The 24,899-nt window shown below is 37.0% G+C and overlaps 1 protein-coding gene across 3 annotated transcripts in view; it reads right to left on the bottom strand.

The window, feature by feature from the left end:
- Positions 1–24,899, bottom strand: part of Hdac9 (histone deacetylase 9) — an 885,718-nt gene that overhangs the window by 216,862 nt on the left and 643,957 nt on the right. For all 3 annotated transcript variants that reach the window (XM_005377344.2, XM_013510571.1, XM_005377345.2), the window contains 2 exons: positions 17,586–17,706; positions 13,783–13,832 (listed from right to left, as the gene is read on the bottom strand). In XM_005377344.2, the coding sequence (XP_005377401.1) occupies positions 13,783–13,832; positions 17,586–17,706 (171 nt within the window). The remainder of the gene's footprint in view (positions 1–13,782; positions 13,833–17,585; positions 17,707–24,899) is intronic.

Here is a 24,899-nt window from a genome sequence, read left to right as displayed (position 1 = left end):
GTCAACACATGTAAATTGCTTCACATAGTACAACATAATATAGTAACCTCTAAGTAAATGTGAACTAAAAAAAAAAACCAAAACCCTAGAGTTTTGGTTATAACATTACTTTTCTATTTAGCAGGACATTAAAGAACAAAAATCATCTGTGATAATGCTGGAAGCCAGAAACTACCTCCAATCAGAGAGCTGCGTTTTTTTTAAACAACATATGGATCTAGTTCAGCTGGAGTTTCCTGAATGAATGTGGGCCTTTGCAGGCTTTTCCAAGCACATCCAGCATAGCTCAATCACTGGCACTGGAAACAAAGCTAATGCTCTGAAAAGCCGCACATGATAGAGATTAAGCTACCTGTCCTGAAAGTGGATGTGAAGGTATTTAAATAGAAAAGGAATGACTTAGAAGAAAAGGAATTTAGGCCCAGTCTCCTTTGTATAATCTAAATGCAGCTTGTTGATTTCTTTCGGAAATACTCTCAGAGTTAAATACAACACCGTTGTGCCCATTAACAAACAGGTTTCATATGCACTGTGCATGGTTAATGTGGTAAATGATTCTTGTTCAGACGCCTTGAACATTTCACCCTGAAAGCGGGGAAATGAAACTCCTCACCCAATACGAAGCAGTTTAGTAAGCTCTTGCCGCTATGCTGTGCTGCTAGAGCCACGGGGCATTTCTGAATAATTGAGTTTAAGCTTAAATAATGATCAGATGCCCTTAGAAACCTACTGACAGACACCAGACTCAACAAAGAAACAGAGGTTTTTCATCACAGCACTGATTCCGTGCCATGGTGGATGTGTAATATAAAAGTTAATTGTAAAAAAAAAAAAAATGCTGTATCTTTTTAACTTTTACATTATTAGGTAAAGCATATTTTTTAAAAGAATCATCTATTAGGATCAAATATTTCTGCATTCAGCACCTTGATTTGCTAACATAGAGAATAATTCCTATTTTTAAAAATCATTAACATATTCTAGATTTAGTATCTAAGTTTAATTTTTTTTTGCTCTAGCTTACTCCATTTTAAGCTCTATATATTGTATTAAGTGGCAACTGTGAGCCAAATTTCTGGGGTTTTTGGCGGGGGGGTGGGGAATAAGATTACTAGCTTTTCATACTTATTTGAGAAACTCAGTAGTTTTCTATCTTTAACCTTTCATGCTTAGGGCTAGAGCTAACGTTCAATAAACATTTTGTTTCTTAACATGGTAATGGAATCATGTAATGAGGTTCAGAGAGAGAGAAAAAAACCAATTTACTTAATTTATGTGTAGACTCAGGGGAAGAGGTAGTAAAATTAAATATACTGCCCAATGAAAGCAAAAAATCAGTATCCTTGGTCAACATCTAAAGAAAGATGTAGGGGGTGAGTCTGAACACCTCCTAAGTGCTGGACATTGTTAAATATTTTACAAACACTACCTACTTCCTCATGATAGTCTAGTAAATGTATTATTAGTTATTTTTACAAGAGAAGACATTGAGCTTTAAAGAGGTTAGGTAACTTGACCAAAGTTAAATAGCTGATAAAGCAAAGACCTGGGGTTTTAACCAAAGTCAATCCTGGACACTGATACTGTTACAGTATCCACCTTAAATTTGTGTGTTGAATCCCTGAACTCCAGTGTGACCATATTTGGAGATAGGGCCTTTGGTAAAGGTCAGTAAATTTAAATGAGATCATAAGGCTGCGGTGCTCATGTAATAAGACTGACATCCCTGAAGGGAAGGAGATAGCAGGGACACCCTGTACCAAGAAGATGTAAGGTTGCAACAAGAAGAGGACCACCTGCAGCCACAGGCAGGAGCCTTAGGAGAAACCAGACCCACCATCACTTTGGTCTTGGACTTCCAGTCTCCAGAACTGTGAGCAAATAAAGATTCTGTTTAAGTCACTCATTCTTTGGAATTTTGTTAGACAGCCTTAGCTAGACCAATTTTAAAGAATTTTCTCTTTTAATTCTTTTTTAATCCTCTTCTTAAGGATATACAAGAGCTAGCATTAAGTGCAGGATATAGGGATCTGTTTTTATCACATTGTCTTTGGGATCTGACACAAAGTAAACATTGAATAAAGCTTGTTAAGAGAATAAAATAATGAATGAGAACAAATTAATCCTATTGCAATACTTTCTTGGTAGGGTTTTATTGTGCTAAAAAAATATACAATGCAATATAAAAATTCCTCCTCTGTTCAGGTCTTGCAATACATGTGTGATTAAATGAAGAGTTCTTCTCTCCTATTCAGTTAACCCTATGCCTGGACTTGCAGCTCTCACTTTTGAGCATTTGATGCCTCCTTTAAATCAATATCAGCAGTGCCCTAATACGGTGGACCTTTGGTGTCATGGATCACACCAGCCGCTCACAGAAATGTCCCTGCCCAGTAACTATTAGCCCAAGGAAGACAAAGACTTAGCCAACTAGTCCTCAGTGACAAGCTAATGAGAACCTGCTATCTGACTTCTTAAGTAAAATGAGCTTTTTTGAAAAGTTATTTCAAATCTGGATAAAATAGCAGACACACCAGCCACATTTAATATCCAGAAATCAATCACCTGACAATCAATCACCTGTATGTACCATCTTACTGCCAAGAAACTGAGTCCCAGAGAAGTTTAATGATTTGCCCATTCATGATCTTCAGGATCTGGCCAAAGTGCTCCAAGGATGCTCTGGCCGCACATGAGTGCTTGTAAGAAATGCGGACACCAGGGTGTCCACGTTTCTGAACTAGACTCTGCACTTCCAAGTTGGAGAAATGTTTCTGAAGCAGTGACAGTACGAAGCTTTGGATCCACATTGTGTGATATTCTTAAATAGAGTTCTATTGCCCTGTGTCTCATCATTGAGCTACTGAAAACAATGTGCACCCTTACCCTCCTTCCGTGATTAGTCTCCCACAATGCCACAATTGTAATAGTGGGCCATCCGTTGGGCCGGTAGATCAGATGGGACCCTGGAGTTGCATGTACACTCTGGAGAATTGGACCGATTCAGTGCTACCCCCTCAAGAGGAGCAGTCACACAGTGAGAAAACTTGTTTATCTCTATTTCATAGGCAAAGAAAATGAAGCTAAGATAAGTGAAATAATAATTGAGTTGTGACTTTGCTCACTTCTCAGTTCATGCTGGGCAGAAAGACACAGTCCCTAATACTGTATCATAAAGCCATCTGGAGAAAGCATTCCAGTTACTTCAAGATCAAAACTTTAAAATCTCTTGAAAGCTCTCTATAATTCTGGATGGCTGTCATGTTTTTCCTCCTGTAGGATAACACTGAGAATCATTACACTAGACTAAAGATCTCTCATATTCTTTATTACATTCTTCCTCAATCATCTCTACAGCCTGTAACAATGGGTGTTCTCTCTTCTCTCGTGCGATATGACGTGCCAGCTCCTGGAATGTGTATATTCATTTCATGTTAAATATTCTGCTGAAACCCCAAGATCCATGAAATAGAACTGAGATGAATTTATGATGACAGTGGGTGGATGAGCCCACATGCTTCCTCTCTTTTGTTCAATGCTGGGAGGAAGACATGAATGACAGCCCATTCCCTTGGGATCACTTGTAGGTTATAATGCCCACACCTTAGCTTCTTTAGTCATGGTGAGATGAAAAAGAAACACAGCAGCTACAGGGAAGACCTTTGGATTCCAAGTAAAACCATGGATATGATGAATGAATACTGTGACTGATATTCCATATGGAAAGAAGGCGTGAACTATTCATGTGGCAGCTGGAGGGAACAGGGGCACGCAGAGTGTGTTAACGCTCTACCACAAACCATTCCCAGTATGATCGACTGCTTTCTGGAAGCTCCACTGACCTTGCATGTGCAGTTTCTAGTCACTCTTCATCTTCAGAAAATCATCCCTTTGCTATTTACTTGCCAGTAATAAGAAGTAGAGAAATACATTTGTTCTGGCAAAAATGCTGGCTCGTGATACTCCTCGGATCTTTACTTAAGATAGTAGTGTTCTCCTGGATTTGCCAAGTACTCTGTGGAGTCCTGTGAGTTACCTGGCAAGTCATGAACACTCAGAATCCATACTATTTGTTATTCAAAATTGAGTTCACTGCTAATCAATTCTACCAAGATTGACTTAGCTATAGAGCCAAGTAATATAATTTTAGTGTTTACTATTACTCCCTTTAATCTGATGACTATACTATGTAGAATGTAATAATAATATGGTGATACTGTTATTCACTAGACAGTACATGCTAGAACCCTATTTTCCCAGACAACAGCTTAATAAAATTAAAGCAGATTCAGTAAGTGTGTTTAACAAGATTTTCTGCAATTCATCTCAGTGGTTTGGTCCAAGGTAGAGATTTCTACTAGGGTCAAAATGCTATTTATAGATTTTTTTTTTTTTTACCCAAATTGATGATATTTGAGTTCATGGATTTAACACTTCATAGGAATTTCAATAAAAGAGGAGAATGTGTTTGGCAGAAGAACAATTGTACTTTCTTTTGGCTCAGACTACTCTCATTTGGGAAAGGAGTGTTGACAATCATATGAGGTTGGAATTATGGTGAGCTGCGAGTGCAAAATACTGTGGTTAAGAGCTTGGGACTAAGGCCACCTCTACTCTAATACCTACAAACTGTGTGATTGAATGAGTTACCTCTCGCATCCTCAGTTTCCCAGGTGTAAAATAGTAAGGCGTAATTACTTCCTTAGTAATTACGCCTCCTTAAAAGAGATTGAGTTGGGTTGTCACTAGAAGCTTCATAGAGAGAACCGCTACTGTCTGCCATGAGGCTATGAATCAGCCCAGTTTTCAAAAAGCAAGAGGGTGTGTCTTTCAAAGGATTGTCTAGGAGTCCTGCCTACTACCAAGAATTTTACCTGTCCCACTACCTGATGGATAATTCCATCATTATAGTCAATCTTCTGGATACCATTAGGATCGAAGTTAATAACATTATTTTACTTAGGTGGTTACAGAATAGTCCTAAATAACTTAATCAAAAATTTTAATTGATGTGGTATCAATTAATAATGATTAGAAATTGATAGTTATTAGTAATAAGGATCCCTTAAATTCAGATACCCAAGTTTGTGCTCCTTGCACTATCAGCGTGCAAAACAAAATTTGGACATTGAGAAGCCATCATCTTCTCATCTATGCACTAACCTAAAGAGAACAACAAATAAGTTAATCTGTTCAGACAGAAATAGAGAGAGAAATGCAACAGTCAATGGAGGCCAAGCAAACAGTGTCATTCAAGTAGCCACTAAAATACAAATGCACAGGCACTGGGAAATGTCAAGACATCTCCATTAAACTTAAAAATGGGCTGGTATTAGACTAATGTTATCTAATTTTAGCTGCACAGTTTAAAAGGAAAGTGTGTCCAAATAATATCCCCTGACACTGGAAACTCCAAAGCATATAATGCTACTAAGATTTGGAGACACTTAGACATCTCATAGTCAGGGACCTGGTATTGAGCCCTAGATCTCTGAAGGCCTAGACAAATGTGCCATGAGCCCCAAGCTGCTCCATAAATCCACGGCCAGATCTTACAAAAAGTCTCAGAATCTTGGAGCATGCCTAAAAATCAAACTTGCCCCTTACTCCTTCCTATCACACTTCAATCCAGGAATCAAAAGGAAGCCCATGAAGACTGCATGTTCTGAATAGAAAAACCCTAAACCTACATGCTTGTGGAAAGGGGAGGAGGGGACTCTGAGTTCTGAGCAATCTTGGCAAACTCCCACCTCACTCTGAAACTGTCACTGCTTCTTCACCATTCTCAGTGCAAATCTCATCATTCTCTGTGTCCTTGTTAAGTCAGTCACCACAAAAAGCCAGGACTCCCAAGCCACCTCTCATCAATTCTAATCTCCTAAAGGCAACACTTCCTATTAACCTCCAATTTGACAGCCCAACCACACAAGATTCTATACTTACACTTTCTTTTAGTTCCTCCCTAATATTCCTCATAACAACACATACACACACATTTATACACATTTGCTTTTCTCTCTTCCTCATTACAATACAAGTTCCATCAGTGTTAAAATTTAGATCTAAAATGTCTCCCAAAGTCTCATGTGTTCAGAGGTGGGGCTTTCTGAAGTATAATAGGTAATGGAGGTCCTATGCTCACCAGTAGATTAATCTATTGTGAGTTCATAGCTGTTAGGAGGTGGGACAGCACTGGAGGAGATGGGTCACTAGGGATATGACCTTTCTAGTTTATTCTTGTTCCTGGCTCCTTCCTATCTCTCTGCTTCCTGACTGCCAAATGTTGACCAGCCTTCCTCCATCAGGCCCTCTACCATGCATTTCTGCCTTGGAGCCAGCTAAGCATGGACTGAACCCTCTGAAACCCTAAGCCAAAATAAACTTTTCCTCTATGTTATGGGTATCAACTGTTTTGCCTCAGAGATAGGAAAGTTGACCAAAGCAATCAGGATATTTATTTACTTATGGATTTTAAAGTAAAAATAATATATTTTATAGTAACATAAATTTAGAATTTATGCTTCACTGTTTTGACTGAAATACTTAACTAAGACAGATCCAATAGGAAATGTTGTTATTATGTATTCTACAAAAGCTTATTACACAAATGGATATCTAGATATGAAACTTTCACATGAAAAATGTAAGTGGTTTTACATGTCAAAATAAAAAGCTGAGCTGTGTCTTAGTGTACCTGTATTTCAGCTGTCATAAGATTCCCTTTTCTCTACAGTCCTATTTCCTTTGTTGGCTCTACATTTTTATTTAACCTAAAACCTTATATATTTTTTTGACAGTCAGAAGTGGAATCAGTAGATGACTGCATATTTGTGTTTAATTTCTTTGAGTTTTTATTTCATTTTTAATTTAATTTTTTTATTTTTAGAGGTACCTATTTGCAGTACGTAATGGCTACATTCATTGTGCAGAGTTACTATATATACAAAATGTATCTTAATTCTTTTTACTTCCCCTTCTCTTCCCCTCATTTTTCTCTCCCTCCATCTCTTGTCCCTTTTCAAGATCTAAGTTAGATAAAAATTTAAAGCTTATCAAATCTAATTACCTTCAGCAACAGGAGTCCAGTGCTCAATCTGTTCTAGTCTTAATGCTTACAATCAAAGCTCATAGGCAAGTGTAAAAAATTATTATAAAACAGAAAAAAAACGATAGCAGAAGAAATTCCAGAAATACATCTGTTTTCCTCTCTTTTCTATTATTATTACCCTTGTTGACATTGTGTGGTGTGTGTGAGTGTGTGTGTGTGTGTGTGTGTGTGTGTGTGTGTATTTGTTATGATGCATATCTAGATGTCCTCTCAAAACTTCCTGGGCTCATATGTGAGGCTTTTGAGAGGTGAGTGGATCATGAGGGCGTAATACTCATCAGTGGACTAATCAGTGAATTTATAGCTAAATGTGACTTGTGGAGGTGAAGCCTGGTCGGAAGATCTGGGTCACCTGGGACATGGCCTGGAAGGGTGTGTCTCCTTCCCTCTTCCCTTGATTACTCTCTGCTTTCCAGTGCCCTTCCATGCGCCATCTCTCCTCTGCTGTGCCACCCTGCATTGGAGCCAGCCAACTGTGGATTGAAACCTCTACAAACTGTGAGCCAAAATAAACTTTTCCTCCTTTCAACTGTGAGTGTCAGGTACAGCATCTTATCAAGGAGAAAATAACTAAGATAGTGTTTATAGGTCCAAAAATATAAAAAAAAAAAACACGTGTAAAACTTCACGGTGCCGTTTTTCAGCCATTTCATTTTGCTAACAACAGAACTTTACTACCTTTGTGATGTTCATGTTTACTTTAAATACAAGAATGAAGTATTCTTTCAAAAGGCATCCTGTTGTGCTTAGTCACGTCAAAGCAAAGCAAAGAATTTAATCACAGATATGACGGTACAACTATGTGAGTTAAAGACTAAGCTAAGGTTTTCATTTCCAATCTTCCTCTTCCCTGGGATATCTACAAAATGAGAATCTGAATGAATCTACAAAATTTGAAATTCTGTAATAAACACCGAGTAACGTATATATGTTTATCTCTGTAGGGATGCTGCCTACAATCCCACCACTATTACAGAGTACACATAGCATAATCTATGCAATACCGAGAGCTTCCTTTATTATTTAGAAAGAATTCCCTGGCTTGAATAAATTGTGTACTATATTTTCCACATCTAGAGCAACGTGATCTTTTTGTGGAATCCATAGCACGAAATGAAACTCTCAAACAGTTTCATAAAGGTTGCTTATCTGTTTTATTCTGTCCAGGTGCCATGGGGTGTTCCTGCTCATATCATTTGCATCAAGCTTAAAACTAATGAAAATCCAAATACAATTAGGAAGGGGAGATGGGGAAAAGAGAGGTTCCAGTTAGGATGGGTTCTCTCATTGTGCTGGAGGGAGAAGACTGTGATGCATCTTTGATAGCAGCACTGGAGGAAATGAAGCACTGATTGCAAGCCAGGTTTGAGCTAATGTTAATATGGGGGAAATCAACATTATCCTGATTACTGCATGTGAGAAACAGATGCCAGCCCCCTCTTCTTTGTGCTGATGCAACAAAAGGCATTGTGCCTCCTCTACAAAATAGTTACAATCAAAAAGTTTTCTGAGTCAATATCAAAACCACAGGAACACCCAAAGTCTGGGCAAAGACACTAAATATTTCTCTGAAGGGAGGGGATTCTCTAGGAATTGGGAACAGCCTGGTGCAGTTTTCAGTGGTGTGTCATTATGCCTAAACAGTTAATGCCTGGCTGCTTCCTCCTACTCCACATAGCCAGCCCCCATGCAGCACTCACAGAAACACATTCATTATTAAATGCTCTTCCTTTTCTGTTTTGGAAGCTCCTCCTCCGTGCTCCCACAGGACATCTATCTAAATCAGCCTAATAGGTAGGCCCTGAGCAACTAAGCACTGTGATCTTGTCTCATTAGTCTGCATTCCCGTGATTTGCCTAGTCACTGGCAACAAGCCTTATCTTATGTTTCCTGCCCTTCACTTCGCATCTGATGTATGCTTTCTAAAATATTAGTATTGTTTCAGAGAAGAGCATCCTAAATAACAACAGTCAAATACCTTTCTATTACATTAAATTTAACTACAGGTCCATAGATCTAGTCATAGAAGTTATTCTCTGGTATCATAACAAAACAGACACAACAGAGCAGCCCTTTAAACGTCTCACCATGGGACTCTGAGTGCTGTTATCGGGGAGAGTAACTGTGGAGGAACAGTATAGTATAGTAAATAGAAAAAAGCTATGAAGGTATAAATGTGCTGTGAAATAACTGCATTTTCATATATATACATATCTGTGCATGTCTGTATATAGTCTATTCGTGATATACATATGCAAATTTACATGTCAGAGGAAACAGCTTACCTATTAACTCTGATCAGATGAATGAAACTTTAAGACATTTCTTCCAAATCTATCCCTGTATAGCGACCTTTGTTACCATATACCTACAATGTCTGCAGGAAACCTCAGCATAATTGAGATGACCTTTAAATCACAGCCCCCCAACAATCACGGAATCCTTCCCGCCATCTCCTCCTCACCCAAATCACAAATGACCTCCTTAATCCTCATAAGTATGTCAAATCTAGGTGCAATCATAGAGAATACGGACAAAGTAAAAGTCTGTAATAAAGAGTTGGCCTTATGTTCACAGGCTGAGCGAGTTGCTGCTCTAGAAGGTGCCGCAGTGAAACCTCGCAGAGCCTCATTTTGGCACATCTTGGACCCGTTCGGCAGGCTCCGATTATGCCCCTGCTCTGCAACTCCTCATTCCTCCGACAAAGCTGTTCTGCTTCTTCACAGCTCCTCCTCTTCCAATCAAGGGTCTGACACTGGCCATGGACCACGTTTATTTTTCTGCCTTTTGGCACTGCAAGCTTGTCTGTTGGAGGATAAAAGTGGAATTCTCGGCTGTCTGCAGGGCTTTCCCCAGGGAACAGAGCATGAAACCCAAACTTATATAAAATCATATCCTGTTTGCAAACATCATATTCCCTTTGCTTCTCACTAATCTGGTCCTGTAAACCCCAGCACAGCTTGAGAGCCCATTCCTCATCTAAACAAATGCCATAAGCCCTTTTATACTTTTACAACCATGTCAAAAAATAATATTGCCTGCCAATAGTGATGTGATTGGAGTTGCCTCCTCCGAGCCATAAAAGAAGTGCAGAGTCTGTTATCAATTTCTCTAAGTGTATCAGGGGAATTACGGGTCGATTCAGTTCCAAGTTATAAATGACAACTCAAAAGCCGCAGAAGCGTTTGAAGCTGGGAGCTGATGACGACATTATCATAAAAGGCTGCTCGTCCTTGCTTTTGTGGGTTTTTTTGTGGCCTATCAAGTGAAGAGGGGAAAATATGGCTGAGAAATGACTTCAAGATTTCTTCACACAGCAGCAGGTCAGATGGCCAAGAAAGTGATGGCTATTTTTAGTGATGTACCCTGAGGAGCGGGAATTACTGTGGTCCTGCACCAGCTTTTGTTTCCAAAGCTGCTTTATTAACTATTTCACTAGACAATGAATGAGTCCTGGGATTTGGTAGAATGGTCTTTTCAACTAGTATATTTTCTTGAGCAATTGCAGCATACTTGAAAATGAGTCATGCTGTAGTAACTAAATAAAATGAGATGCAAATACAAAGGAATTTGCAAATCTTGAGACTGTTGTTCAAAATGCAATTCTGGGGAGCATATTTTAAAGCACCTCAAATACCATTCACCTTTTGAGCTGTCTGATCGGCATTCCAACTACTCATGCAATTGTAATGGAAAATTTAGTAAGTAAATGTTTTCTCATTTCATGATGTTTAAGGTGTTGTCCTTAAAAGCCAAATTAATCTATCAGCCTTCAGTAGCTATACATGAAACCCATCTATAATATACCTAGAATATAGGTATATTTTCTAAGTAACTAGAATTTACTTTAACGATTGAAAATCATTGAGTATTTTAGAACTGAACCCAATGAGTCTGTCTCAAATAATCAGATAAGAAACAGAAGAGTTTCTTAAGAGCAATTTTAGTAGTTTCCAAGATCTCCAGGGCACCCCACCAATACCAAATGGGGCCATTCCAAGTTCCTACTTGGTATCTTTTGTATAGTAAACATCTGGTATTGATCTCAAGGTAAAAATTTAGACTGGTTCAAATCCAGACAACACAGAGTCTATCCTATGACTTGCATCAAAACCAAAGATCTAAGGGAGCAAGATGGCTCCTTGAATGGCTAAGAACATGATTTGGCTCCTAAAAACACAAAATTAAACTCACAGAAGCACACAAAATGATTGAATCAATCTAGTTTGCTAGAACACTAGCAAGTATGAACTTGTGCGCATGTATACGCAGATATGTGTACACACACACACACACACACACACACATACACACACACACTCACCTAGACATACCTAAGTGCCCCCAGAAGGCATATGGGCCACTTTCATAAGCACAGTGCCTCTCTCTAGCCTTCTCCAGCACTGGTGGAACCAATCTAATTCAGGCCATATCCTACTACCTCTGCTTGCCTGAGCTAGAGTTACCCACTGCCACTGCTGCCATGATCCAAGCTAGGGCAGTGTTGTAAGGACTTATTCTATGACACCCTCCCAACCTGTGTTCATATTGTATGCACACCCCAAAGACACCAGGCACTGTTCATTATTCAGGCACTTTTTTTTTTCTTTTGGTGGTGCTGGGGATTGAACCCAGAACCTTCACAGTTAGCTATATGCCCAGGTTTTCTTTTTTTTTTTTAATTTTCTGATGGGGTCTCCCTAAATTGCCCAGGCTGGACTCAAACTTGGATTCCTCCTATCTCAGCATCCTAGAGTGCTGAGATTTGCTAGTATGGTTCTGTCTGAAGCGTAACTCCCCTTGGTATGAGGTTAGACCACTAGAATAGAGAAAATTTGTGTTCAAGGGGTAATGAGTTACATGTACATCCCAAGTCAGATTTGAGAGATACATTCTAGTGAGCTGTTCTCAGTTCAGCTCTGGGGCATGAGTTAAATGTGCCTGCAAATGAGTGCGGTTAGATGCCCACCCATCTCTAAATAGCCTTGGTTTCCTCCCCATCACTGTTTCCACGCAGTAGTCATTAGCTTTTAACTCTTTGCCTCATCTGCACATAAGCAGCCATTTTCTTAAAATAGCCACTTGAGATGTTAGAAAATAAGCACAAAAGCCAACAAAACCCACTTTAAAAGTCAGTTTATCTTCTACTTTTTAGAATGCTTTTGTAAGCTCCTTGTTCCATGGGGGTGCGAGGGGCCTGCTAAAATAAGCAAGGACTAACATGGGGGATGACTGTCCTATGTCAAGGGTCACAAAGCAAAAGTCACTTCGGGCTGCCACAAAGAGGGGTAGCCCACTAGGCAGAAGGGCTGGGCTGCCTCAGTCTGTTAAAGAAGGAAGTCATGGAAGAAGCTTGGAAACGTTTTCAGAAGGTCTTACCTAAATATGTACACCAACCCTACACTTTGAGCATTTCTCCCTCTACTGTGTGACTTCAAGAAAATAACTGCTGCCAGGTGTGGTGGCGCATGCCTGTAATCCGGCAATAATCCCAGCACTCGAGAGGCTGAGGCAAGAGGATCACTGTGAGTTCAAGGCCAGCCTGGGCTACAAAGTGAGCTCAAGGCCAGCCTGAACTGCATAGCGAGACCCTGTCACAAAAAGAAAAAGAAAACAACTTCTCCCAGTATTCAGCTTCTCAGTTGCAAGATATTATTAATCATAATGATTTTTTATGGTTTATCTGTTTCATAAAACTCTGTTGTATAGGTTGTATATTGATAAGCTCTAACTCCAAATGGATATTGGTTGTACTTGCATTCTTATTCCCAGAGGGGACAGGATCAGAGTAGAAGGAAAAGAAAGATATTCCTTAGTAAGTCTGGTATCATTAAAATGACAGAATGAATAAAAAATATGTGGGATTTCCCTGAATAATGTATAATTATAGCAAAGAATTGTGTAAAACACGATGTATTCATAACTAGATTTTTTTCTCTGTATTTTGGATCCAAGATATACTTAAATTTTTAGTCCTTGGAAACCTGCCCTAGAAGTATGTTGTCTTTACCTGACTTAGTACTTAGTTCTACAGAATAATGGTTTGTCACTGGTAAGGGTTAATTTTAAATAGATTGCAGGTTACAGGATTTGTTCTAATCACCTACAAAAATGTAGACAGTTTTCTTTATATGTTGCTGGATTTGAACAAATTTGTCCTTGAAATGTGGTACAAATATCCTGGGTCAAAAGGCTTTGTTAATTATTGAAGACAAAAACGGCCTCAAGGGCTTCACAAACAAAATGTCCCATAATGCAAAGCACTTTGAAGTTTACTATTTTCATGAGGAATGCAATTCTGTGCATTGTTGGAGACTACTGAAAGTAGAATTTTCTTGCCAAAGTGCGTTTAAAATGTCTTGTATTAACTTTTCCCCCCGCTATATGAAAGTCTAGCAAAGGTGGCTTCATGAGCATATATTCCGCCACAGAGGAATTCACACTTTGAAGGGCCTCGCTCTTGGCTTAGTTCTATGTCTCCATCTTCCAGAAATTCCGGATAATTTTTGAACAAAGGGCTCTGCCTTTTAGCAAATACCTCTGCAAATTATACAGTCAGTTCTAAAGTCTAGTATAACCTTAAACAGTCTTAAACATTACTGAATAAATAGGTTAAAGAAGTTTTTTTGTGTAAGTTTCTATTATTTAAAAGCAGGAAACAAGCTCATACTCACCCCAAGTCCACCACATGGTAATGAGGAAAAGAACTTTTGAGAGTCATCACCTATACAGTAAGGAGACATAACAATATATAAATTATGAATTTAAAGCTTTAAAACATATTGTGTTTACTCACATATAAAATTATGTCATACAGTATTTATCACTTAACTCAGAAAGAAGTCAGTAAAATTTTAGAAAAATTTAATGACTCAGTTTTCAAAACATTCTGTTCTATCTGTATGTATAGACAGGTAAGAACTCAAAGCAAATGAATGTAAATAATATTACATGTAGAATCTGTTACTCCACATGAACAAATTCATGCCCATGAAATTTGGGTAAGAGAATTATATTGTGTGTGTATATAATTATAATTTTTAAATTATAGTATATGTTAAATAATTCAGCTTTTCACTGAATATAATGCTTTGAGCCACCAGGTTTATGAAACTGCACATTATCATTTAAAAATATTTCAAATACTAAAATTTCTTCCTACATATACAGACTTATCGTTAATTTTTACTTCAGAAATAGCTAATATATTCAGCTATAAGAGGCGGAATCTACTTAAAATATAGCTAAGGTACACCATAAGCCTCTTCAACATCCACAATTTTTTAAACAATAAAAGATAGCCCCCTTGGAGATCTATATGTTAAATATAAAAATACCTTCTCTGAAAATACATATCAAAATTTTAATTGTAGTTCTAGCAGAAGTGATATTTCATGGGATTTTCAGCAATCATTTTGTTTACCTGTGCCTTAATTTCTACCATTATCTATTTCATGAAAAACAAGTAAATGCTCCCAAATTTCTAACTGTGTATTTACTAGAGAGATGCAGTATTTCTATTTTTTGGTCAAATGATTCTTCTAATTCACCTATCCCATTCATTTGTCTTACTGATGATCAATAAAATAAATAATTCAAACTGAAAACACATTTTGGTGGAATTCACATACTATGGCAATTGAGTGTAAATAAATTGTAGTGTCATGAAGAAAGTTTATTTTGCAAAGTGTATGAGTTGATTTTTCAAATTCAATTTACTAACAAATATAAAGTGACTACAAGAAATGCAAGCACAAATGAATACACATAAATAGAAAGATTTTCAGTTAAAAAAACAAAAAGAAAACACAACAGATGAGGATACAGCTCAGTGGTAGATTGCTTGCCTAACATGCATGAGGCCCTAGGTTCAATCTCCAGTACTGCAAAAATAAACTCAACAAGAACAGAGGTAAGAAGTCAATGAAGAAAACAAACAACTTTAAGGCATAGTATTAAAAGTGGAATACTGGCACCAGTAAGGACACTTCAAAAAATTTCTGGAGAGCATGTTGAAAGGTAGTTTTCTTATATTATTATTCTTAACAATAATATTACTGTATTAAACATTTTGAAAGTGTGACTCCACATATCATCTGTGAATTAAAATATACACATATATTTTAGTATCTGAACTATTTATTCATGATCAATAAAAAGCATAAAGGTGATGTTATACTCTAATGAAATAATGTATAAAAAGTAACTTTAAAATTATAAAACCCTAAGAGAAAAAGGAAAATAAATGCATGCCTCTTATGGATAATTTTATGTAGTAATATTTATATAATCCAAAATAGGTAAATAATTAATCATTAAATTTAATAATTTGCAAGAGAGATTTAATTCATGGCATGACTGCATTTGTTTTGTATAACATTATATTGCTTTATCAATGGACAGGAAACTGGATAGCCACAAAGTAATGGAAACAGGCAATAAGAATGATAGGAATATTAATGCAACAGAAAACCTTGTATCAGATTGATTGGAGAAAATACTGTGAAAGTGTCATCTTAAAGCATTTAAATAAAGTATTTAAAGAGGTCGATGGTGCTCATTTTCAAATCTAATTATTTTATAATCTGTAGATATCTTTCAAGATACAAAGACTGATAGATCTGGCCATACTGAACTTTTAAATTCCTCCTCTAAACTCTAGAACTTCACTATCAAAACTAGTAGCATCAGTCTAACTCAAAAGTGACACCTCTCATCTGTGTGGGAAAAGCTAGAGGTGGTTGGTTCCCTCAAAAACACCAATAAAAAGTATCTACAGCACAGAAGCTTAGATCGATTATATTTATTGTATAACTTTACTTCTGCTTCATAAATTGCTTTTCATCATCAAATGTTAGCAATATTCACTCTAAAAACTGAGTAGTATTTATATGTACTTTTTCTGCCTATTTCTCTCCGAGATACCATTACCTATCCTGATTACACACATGTGCAGGTACGCTCACTCACCCATGTGCCCCACTTCAGGTATTTATGGATGCTTGCTTTCACTTTTAAAAAGGCATATTTTAAGTGTTTTGGTAGGTCACTTTTAATTTCCCCCTGTAATTGCCTTCCAGGATACTTATTCGTTACATGTGATATGCTGGCTCTCAAGGTTTTTGGGCCAGTTAATATAAACTATTCTGAAATAATATTGAATTAAGTGAAAGAGTTTGATAACTTGGAACTGACTTAACAGCTTTGTTTGAAAGAAAGGAACTAGAAAAAGTCCTAACATGTCTTTTGTAATTAAAACACTTCATATACAACTCTTTCAGTAGTATTGCTATGATATATACTGTTATTAAAGTATAAAAAGCTATCAATATAATTGTTTCCCTCTAATCCCAGAACTTCCTGAGGCAGGAAGATTTGAGTCCAGGCTACACATCTTGGCAACTTAACAAAAGCATGCCTTAAAACATAAAAAGGGAGGGGCTGGGGATATAGCTCAGCAGCACAGTGCCTGCCTGGCAAGCACAAGGTCATGAGTTCGATTCCCGGTACCAGAAAAAAACCAAAAATTAAAAAAATAAAAAGGGGTACAGTTCAATGCAAACACCCTGGGTTAAATCCTCAGTACCATTAAATAAATAAATCAACAAATAAATAAATAAATATTTCAGCCAATGTTTTATTGCTATTTTTCCAAGAATCTATTATTTCTAGTAGTCATAGAAAGTTTATATAAAGTTTTGCAATTCTTTTTTTTGAGACAGGGTCTTGTGATATACTTCAGGCTGGTCTTGAACTCACTATGTAGCACAGGCTGGCCTCAAACTTATGGTAGGCAATCCTCTAGCCTCAGCCTCCCTAGTGCTGGAATTATAGGTGTGTGCCACTACATCTGGTTTTATTTTACAATCTGATATAAAGTTTTGAAAAAAAAATTATGGATTAGATTGGCAAAACATCAGGTTTATCAGTTTTCTACTTGTGCCTTTTAACGCACTATGTATTTCCCACAACTAAGGCATCTATAAGATTTATAAATGCAATCTTACTATACCATAAAATGTAGTATTCTAAGCATGGTACTGAGTTTTCACTTAAAATAAGGTGTATTATTATTTAAGTGTATTACAGTCACAGAAAAAAGAACTGAAAGACAAAAAACAAATGGGAAAAGTAAAGAAATTTGCTTAAGTGAAAAAATCTGTCTCTTAGTTTAACAATAGAAGCTAACAAATTTGGCAATGTACATATCCCTGTATGTAAAAGTGCACAGTACAAATGGCATTTAAATAAAGGTTAGTTTTAAGATAAACATCATGCAACAGACATTGTCTTTTTCTAATGCAGGATCTTAATCTGCTTTGGCTTCTCTTATACACGACTCACTTCACAAAGCAATGCCTTTGGAAAAAGTGATTTTTTTGGTCACACTTGCTTGCCAAGTATTTTGAACTGACACCAGCATTGACTAATGATAGTGCTGGAATGTGTTGTTCTCAGAAGGGAGGCTCACACAGACCTAGGAGGATCCTGGGGTCCAGCTTCTGTCCATCCAGGGGGCTGGTGCCATACAACAGTGAGTGATGTTCAGAATGAACAAGCTGTATTTCCTCCAGACTGGCTTTTCGACCTTGAATTCGCTGAAAGAAAACAGCAGAAACCAATAGTTTTCTACTGAAAACATTCAGAAGAAAACGAGACCCCAAGTCACATTTAAGATGATTAATAATGAGCTGAGTTTCATCATGCAGGAATGTGACACTGATTTGCTCTGTAAAGTACCATAATAATGCTTGAAAAATGAGCATATGCAAGCTTCAGAGCCAATGGATCGCTTCTGCCTAAATAGGCCATCTAAGTATGTTCTTCGGCATAAAAAAAACTGTAACAAATTAATTAATTAATAGTTGACTCTTTTGTAAAAGGATCATCTTAAAAACAAACAGGGCCTATTGATAAGTTAATTTATCAGCATCTTACTTTACATTTACCTTGAAAGAAGTCGGAAAGAAAACACTTATTTTTCTTAAAGGATATAAGTAAATACCATTACATTTTAATGTACACGGTTATTGCAAATATGCTAATTGCTTCCTGTGTGTGCATCTCACAGGAGCTTTACTCTACAGGAACATTACACAAAGTGTGCCTTCTGGGATACATAACCACTCCGGGTCTGTTTGTCAATGTTTGTAATGAGGTCAATGCAACAATTCAGAGAAACTTCTAGAAACTTGTATGTCAAACTGACAATATTTGCATGTCTTTTGAATCTAATCTAATCATGTATGTCTTCAATTTATCTTGTAGTATTTCATATTTAATGTATTTTATAAAAGTATTAATTTGTGACAGATTAGAAATTAAACAGAAACAAAACACTGCTGTTTAACCAGAGATAATTTGAGACCCTTGACTCAGTCAATTTTTTTATGCTAGCCAGAGACTTTCACTCCATCTGACATAAAAAAAAAATAAAAGGTCCTTCAGCCTGGGGAAAACTGTATCTTAAGCTGAACCTCAATTAATCAACACACAAGTGTTCTTCCTGGCCATGTTTCTCAGTTAGCACATCTGTGAACCCAAACACAAAATGCTGGTGGAGTAAGTTAATTAACCTTTGCTTTTGGAAATTGCCGTGATTCCTTAAAATAAATCTCATTTAAAATATATACCATCACAAAGCAATGGTAAGGTAAGACATAAGTGCAGAACTCCAATGAAACTCAGAGTATCTGTTCATGGAGTATCGGAAACATCAGGTGACGGTCACACCTATCTAAGTACTGGACAATTTCATCTTCAGCCTCTGTCCTGCGAGGTGATTGGACTGCTGCTGGTAGACCTTCAAAGTGTGTATGTGCTGATACTTCCTCAAAGTTTACTGGGCTGGTGGCAGAGCTGTGCTTGTCACTGAAAATAAATGATCAGTTCGGGATTAAGGAGGAATGGCGGGGGACTATGAGGAAAACATGAGAGAGTGATGTAAAGCAAAATCTCCTTAAAACTGCTTTTATGTGCTGAACAAATAAACAAATACTTGTGGAGTTCTCTTTGTCACAGCATTGAAGTTCTATCTTTGACACAGTCAGTTTGCATTGTGTAATCCCATTTATGTTTCTAGAAAACTAAAAATATGCTTTAGAGAAATCATTCTCAGGCAGGTGAAATGAGAATTCTGATGCCGATGACTAAATCAAATTTGATGAGGGGCTTCTGATCAGCCATTTCTCTGATCGATAAACAAAGGTCTGACTGAATCAGGTGGCTTACTAGTGAACGCAAAATTTGGAAAAGTTTATGGAAGACCAAAACAACCAAATGACTAAAATGACAAGTAAAAAGAGAAAATGAGCACCAGAAAGTTGAAAGCCAATATTAAAGAGAAACTTTAACTGCAAGATTTCAGCAGCAGGAAAATCCCCCAAGATAAATAGTGGTTTGAATCATCTGAAGTTGGAATGAGTAGAGCGCTGGAAAACAGACTGTGACAACCAGTCTTGGTGTGTCATAATAATGAACATCATGAAATAATCGGGCTTCCAGCTCTCATTTCTATGATCCATGCAGTCCCTAACCACCAATATTATATGTGCTGATACAGTGAAATACCAATACCTTACACAATGGCGATTCTATCACTAACAAGGCCATATTTTGACCATTATACTATCAAAATAGGCCATATTTCGATCATTATACTATCAAAAACTTTCATTTTTGTCCTTTTTCATTTTCTAGTAAGATTTTTTTCAGCTCTGAATTAAGTTTCTGCCTCTGGCATAACATTAAGTATCACTGATAAAAACACGTCTTCATGTTTTCCTAACAAGTCATATAAATTTACATTCCGTACACTCCATGCTTATCCCCACGCCTTCCCTTGGTCTCCCATAATCCCACTAGCTTTCCAGTGGAATGCTCAACCACTCATCCGAGCGATCATCTGCTAACAAGGTTCGCTGGAACTAGGTGTCAGCAAATCATACAGGGACACCTGCTGTATCGCAGTCACCCCCTTGTGTAATATCAGTCAACTGGCAGTGAGGACTAAGCACCTGGCCCAGCTATCTAGCATTTACTTTTTCTAAGAGCATTCACTTCTCGTCCTCATCTGACAATTAAAGTGTGGCACTACTCATAAGCTTTCATGCTGATTTCTCTCTTTTTTCCCTTTTCCTTAACTTCCTTTTGACTTTCAAAGTATTCTACACTGGCTCCTTTATTACTATCATAGTTTCTGAAAAGCAATTGTATCTGATATATTGAAATACTCATTCTTCACAATCACCTTCTGCTATTTCAACTGCTAGAGAACAAGCCCCCAAAACATAGTGCACATTATCACAGAAAGAAAGTTCAGTACCAAAACAAATTCATCTTAGAGAAAGCACATTTTGAGGTCTGCATATCACAGAGACCCTACTCTGGGAATAGGGTAGACTGCTAAGCCACGGATCCTAAAATAGCAGCCCCTTTCTTCATTGCTCAACACGCAGAATCTCCTGGAGCAAAAGTTCCTTTCTGGCACAATTTTCTCGGATACTTAAATGTGTCATATTCAACTTTCCTCTCCTACTGAGATCTCTAATGTTCCTATTTTTAATTTATTATTTCATTTGTTTATTTCTCATATTTTCAACTTCCTGTGTACTCTTTATTTCTTCATTTCTCTCTAAGATGTTCTCTAGAGTCAAAGGTCGACAGCATGATGAGTCAGAAAATAGGATAAAGTGCTCTGATAGTCTTAATTTAGAGTGATACTGCTTTCCGTTCTCAGAGATACGTGGTCAGCAGGACGTCCCTGTGAAGTCATCTAGGATATTCTGACCAAAAGGATTTTAGAGAATTTTGAGGCTATGGGGATACTGGATACATAAAAGGGACAGAGTTCATCTGGGAGAAATTTCATTTTAGGTTCAAAAACAAAATGTCTTAAATACTTCATGATTGTAGTCAGTGCAGACCAAAAACTAGTCTCTATTCATGTTGGAAGTTTGACTAAAGTCACTTAAAATTACCATATCATTGAGTCTCACAGTGCACCATGGTTCTTTCCTAAAGAAATAGTCTTTCTGAAATAAAGCTTGTTAATGCAACCTGATTATAGAAGGAATGTTCTGAACATGATCTACAAAGTCATACTGTGACAGGATAAAATGCAGCCTACCCACACACACCCACACACAGAGCACACACACGGTATATATTCATATATTTTTTTGCCAAGGAGCAGGGTAAAAAGGAAACAGCTCTATTCCTTTCCCTTCTGTGTTCAAAGCCTGGACTGAGGCCAGTGTCCTAATCAGTTCTCATTGGCCCTGGAGGAATCAGAACCTTTTGTAAAATATAATAAAGGGCATAAAATCATGATAAAATGCATGAAAAAGCAGTGCCTTTGGTTAGGGAACTAGAAATAATTTAGCAGAACAGATGGATTGCATTGGTTTGGTATTATTGAGGACATGAAAGGGCTCATTTTGTGGCAGTTCCAAACTAAGAGAAAATGTCCAACTTAAATTTGACAAGGCAAAGTACCTGCCTTCACTGGGGGGACTCCATTTTCTTTAATCATTTTCAAAGTAGTGACATATTGGGCAAAAACTTCTACTGAAATATCTCATTTTCTAAGAATATCTCATCCATTGTTTCTAAGTATACTTATGTATTTTTATTTTTTCCTTAAAAATCCATAAATCTACAAGAATTGAGTTTTTAGAAAAGAACTACATGTGACTTACTAGTGTGAAGGTTCTTTCTGCCACAAATGCCATGCTTAATATTCAGTGTATTAATTCACTGCAGCAATCTAGTGATTATTCCTGATATACTTCTGTCTCTTAGACCCAAAAATGTGGTTTTGATGCTCATGAACAAGTGTATGTACTGGAGTTTTCAAATGCTATGACCAATGGTTTCTCCAACTCTTTCATTAAAACAAAAAAAAAGCTTTTAACTACCCTGGTCTCCTGTATAATCTCATTCTCAATAGCACTCATCATATAATAATGATGAGAATAATTATATTCTCAAAATTTTTTCTAATGAAGCAGAATAAAGGAAGGAAGGAGGTGAACATGCAGGCAGATATGTAGCCTAACAGACTTTCGGTCCTTTCTGCTGGGCACATGGAAAGAAAAGTGATTTCAAACTCGTATCTCTGAATTCATGTCCTGACTCTCAGATGTCCTTAGTGTCCCAATAGCCAGCTATCAGACATCTCTATAGGCTTTCATTTCTTCAGCTATAAAATTTAAAGGCAGTTTAAGGAAAGTTGATTAAATTATTTTACAGCTTCCTTTTAGTCCTAAAGAATAAGATTCTATTTGGAAAAAGCCTACATACAATAAAAAAATTTAAAACATATACTTTACTTTGATTTATGAATTTGCCATAGGCAGGCAGATATAATCATGATGATATATTACTATGGTTGAGGCAAAATAATTAGACCATGAGGATTTTCAAAGGAAACCAACTCTTCCTTAAAGTTCGTTGCTTAGAAGCTCAATGACAATTGAAAAATAAGCATCCATCAAAGCTTATATTCCTATCTTGTGACAACTTCAAAATAATAGACAATTTCCTCCATTTAAATACTCTTTGGTATGCAGCTTCTATTCTTCTTTTGTTTTGTGCTGCACGGGAGACAGGAGTTCTACATTCAGCAAAACTCCAGCCTGCACTTCTAAGTTAATGCCACCTTTGTGTCTCAGGTAAATTCTTACTACTATGCATTAGGCTCCCTTCTCCAAATTATTTGGTCCATTTGTTTATTTGTCTCTGCCTTGTTAAGCTTATGTGAAGAAGCTGATTTTGCACTGAAGTGGTTCTTAACACTGGCTGCATCTTAGAATCAGCTGGGCAAGTTTAAGAGATGTCACTTGGGTTCTGTAGCCATGGCTTGGTACCAGACACTCAGACCCACCCAGGGGATTTAATGGTAGCCCAGAGCAAGAACCATATGTTAGAGGAAGTTCTACCTACTCATAAGCAGATTCAAGATGCTGACATTGTAATGACCAACATTTGGGACTACAGAGTAGCTAAAACAAGGAGTAAAAAAGCTCTTTCATGTTTTCAAAATATCAAGTGCAATTCACTGGTCTCAGTGTTGTTTAATTCACTCATTACTATTTATTTTAAACTATTCCAGGGCACAGAGCAATTCCTAAAGCACTTTATAAAAGCAAAAAATCTCACTCAATGATAAAGGCCTGGGTGTTAATTAGCAAATACACTATCTATATTTTTAAAGATTTATTTCTATTTCAAACCATTATGTTCAGCAGAAAAACTGCCATCTCTTAGTTTAACTGTTTGATTTTCACAATATTTTATGCAACTGAATCTTCTATCTTGTAATTTTTAATGTATAAATAAATATTGAACAGTTTACTTTAAAGCATTTTAATAAGTCATGTATGCAATGAGGTATCTTTCAATAAATATTTAGTTACTTGTCTACTACAATTTTCCAGTGATTTAAAATATTTATGACTGCCGGGTGTGGTGGCACATGCCTGTAATCCCAGCACTTGGGAGGCTGAGGCAGTAAGATTGTTGCAAGTTCAAGACCAGCCTGGGCTACAAAGTGAGTTCAAGGCCAGCCTGAACTGCATAGCAAGATCCTGTCTCAAAAAGACAAAAAATAAAATAAAATAAAATAAAATAAAATAAAATATTTATGACTATTCATTTTTATCAATAAGCTTGAATGCTGCTGTTTAAAGTAACCTGTATCACTTTTCAAATAGACTTATAAGAACAAATTGTTTTGCCTTTTGCTGGCTGCTTTCTCCATGAATTTTTCCTTTTTAGCAAAATTTTTAAAATTGCAAGTCATCTAAATCCTAAATTTCACAGTGACTTCTGGTGTATTTATCTGCCTGCGCCTACTGTACTGTGGAATACAAATCCTGCTGCAAACAATGACATTATGTCCGCTGGTTTAGTCATCACACCTAGATTGTTTGGACTGCTTCCCCAAACTGCCATACCCTTTAGAGACACTTCACAGGACTCCCTGTTGGAGTTTCTTCCTCCTTTGTGGTAGATTCTAAGACACAAACATATTTTTAAAAATTATGCAAATGAAACAAAACGGTAAACTGTTATGTGCTGCCATCTAGTTAGACTACTCCATAAAACAAATGTTTAATTGAATTTCCATTAACTTGCAGTCTTCAATGCTTTGCAGTCTTTATACCAGAAAACCTGTACAATCCAAAAGTATTTCTCCACTAAGCAATACATTGCTATATTTAGGTTTGAAAAAGGTATTCTTCAGTCATAGGCATGTGCAAGAAATCGGGCTGCAGACCTTACCCCTGAGCTGCTGGCATCTTTGACTGCACACTAAACTTGTTCTCCACTTGCCTCCCTGGAACTGCTGAGAAGTTCCAACAAGGGCGACAGTAGCTTGCTTTCACATCCCAAAATTGTTTGGTAATTACTTTGTGTTTGGCACTTGAATAAAAGAGTTAAACATTTCAGCACAGTATGTTGCTTAGGGTTTTTACTTATGAATTAAGCAAAACAAAGTTATTCAATACTAGTCACAAAGAGGCAATGCAAATTCCACATAATGTGAAATCCAACAAAAGCATTATAAAATGATATTATTCTCAAAACAAATGTGAGCGCAAGCAAATGTCTGTGGGTGGCTTGGTGGGGCTGGGAGTCATGAGCACTTCTGGAAAAACAACGGCAAGTGCATTTCTAACAGATGATCGGTCAATCTCTGCTTTTTTTTTTTTTTTTTTTTTTTTTTTTTTTTTGAGCACAGAAGAGCACATTCCTTTCTTCAGGAGCTCACACACTCCAGAGACAC

Source organism: Chinchilla lanigera, unplaced genomic scaffold, assembly GCF_000276665.1.
Source record: "Chinchilla lanigera isolate Chin_1 unplaced genomic scaffold, ChiLan1.0 scaffold00009, whole genome shotgun sequence".
Taxonomy (NCBI): domain Eukaryota; kingdom Metazoa; phylum Chordata; class Mammalia; order Rodentia; family Chinchillidae; genus Chinchilla; species Chinchilla lanigera.
The sequence above is the reverse complement of the archived record's forward strand: the minus strand, read 5'-3'. Positions and strand labels throughout refer to the sequence as shown.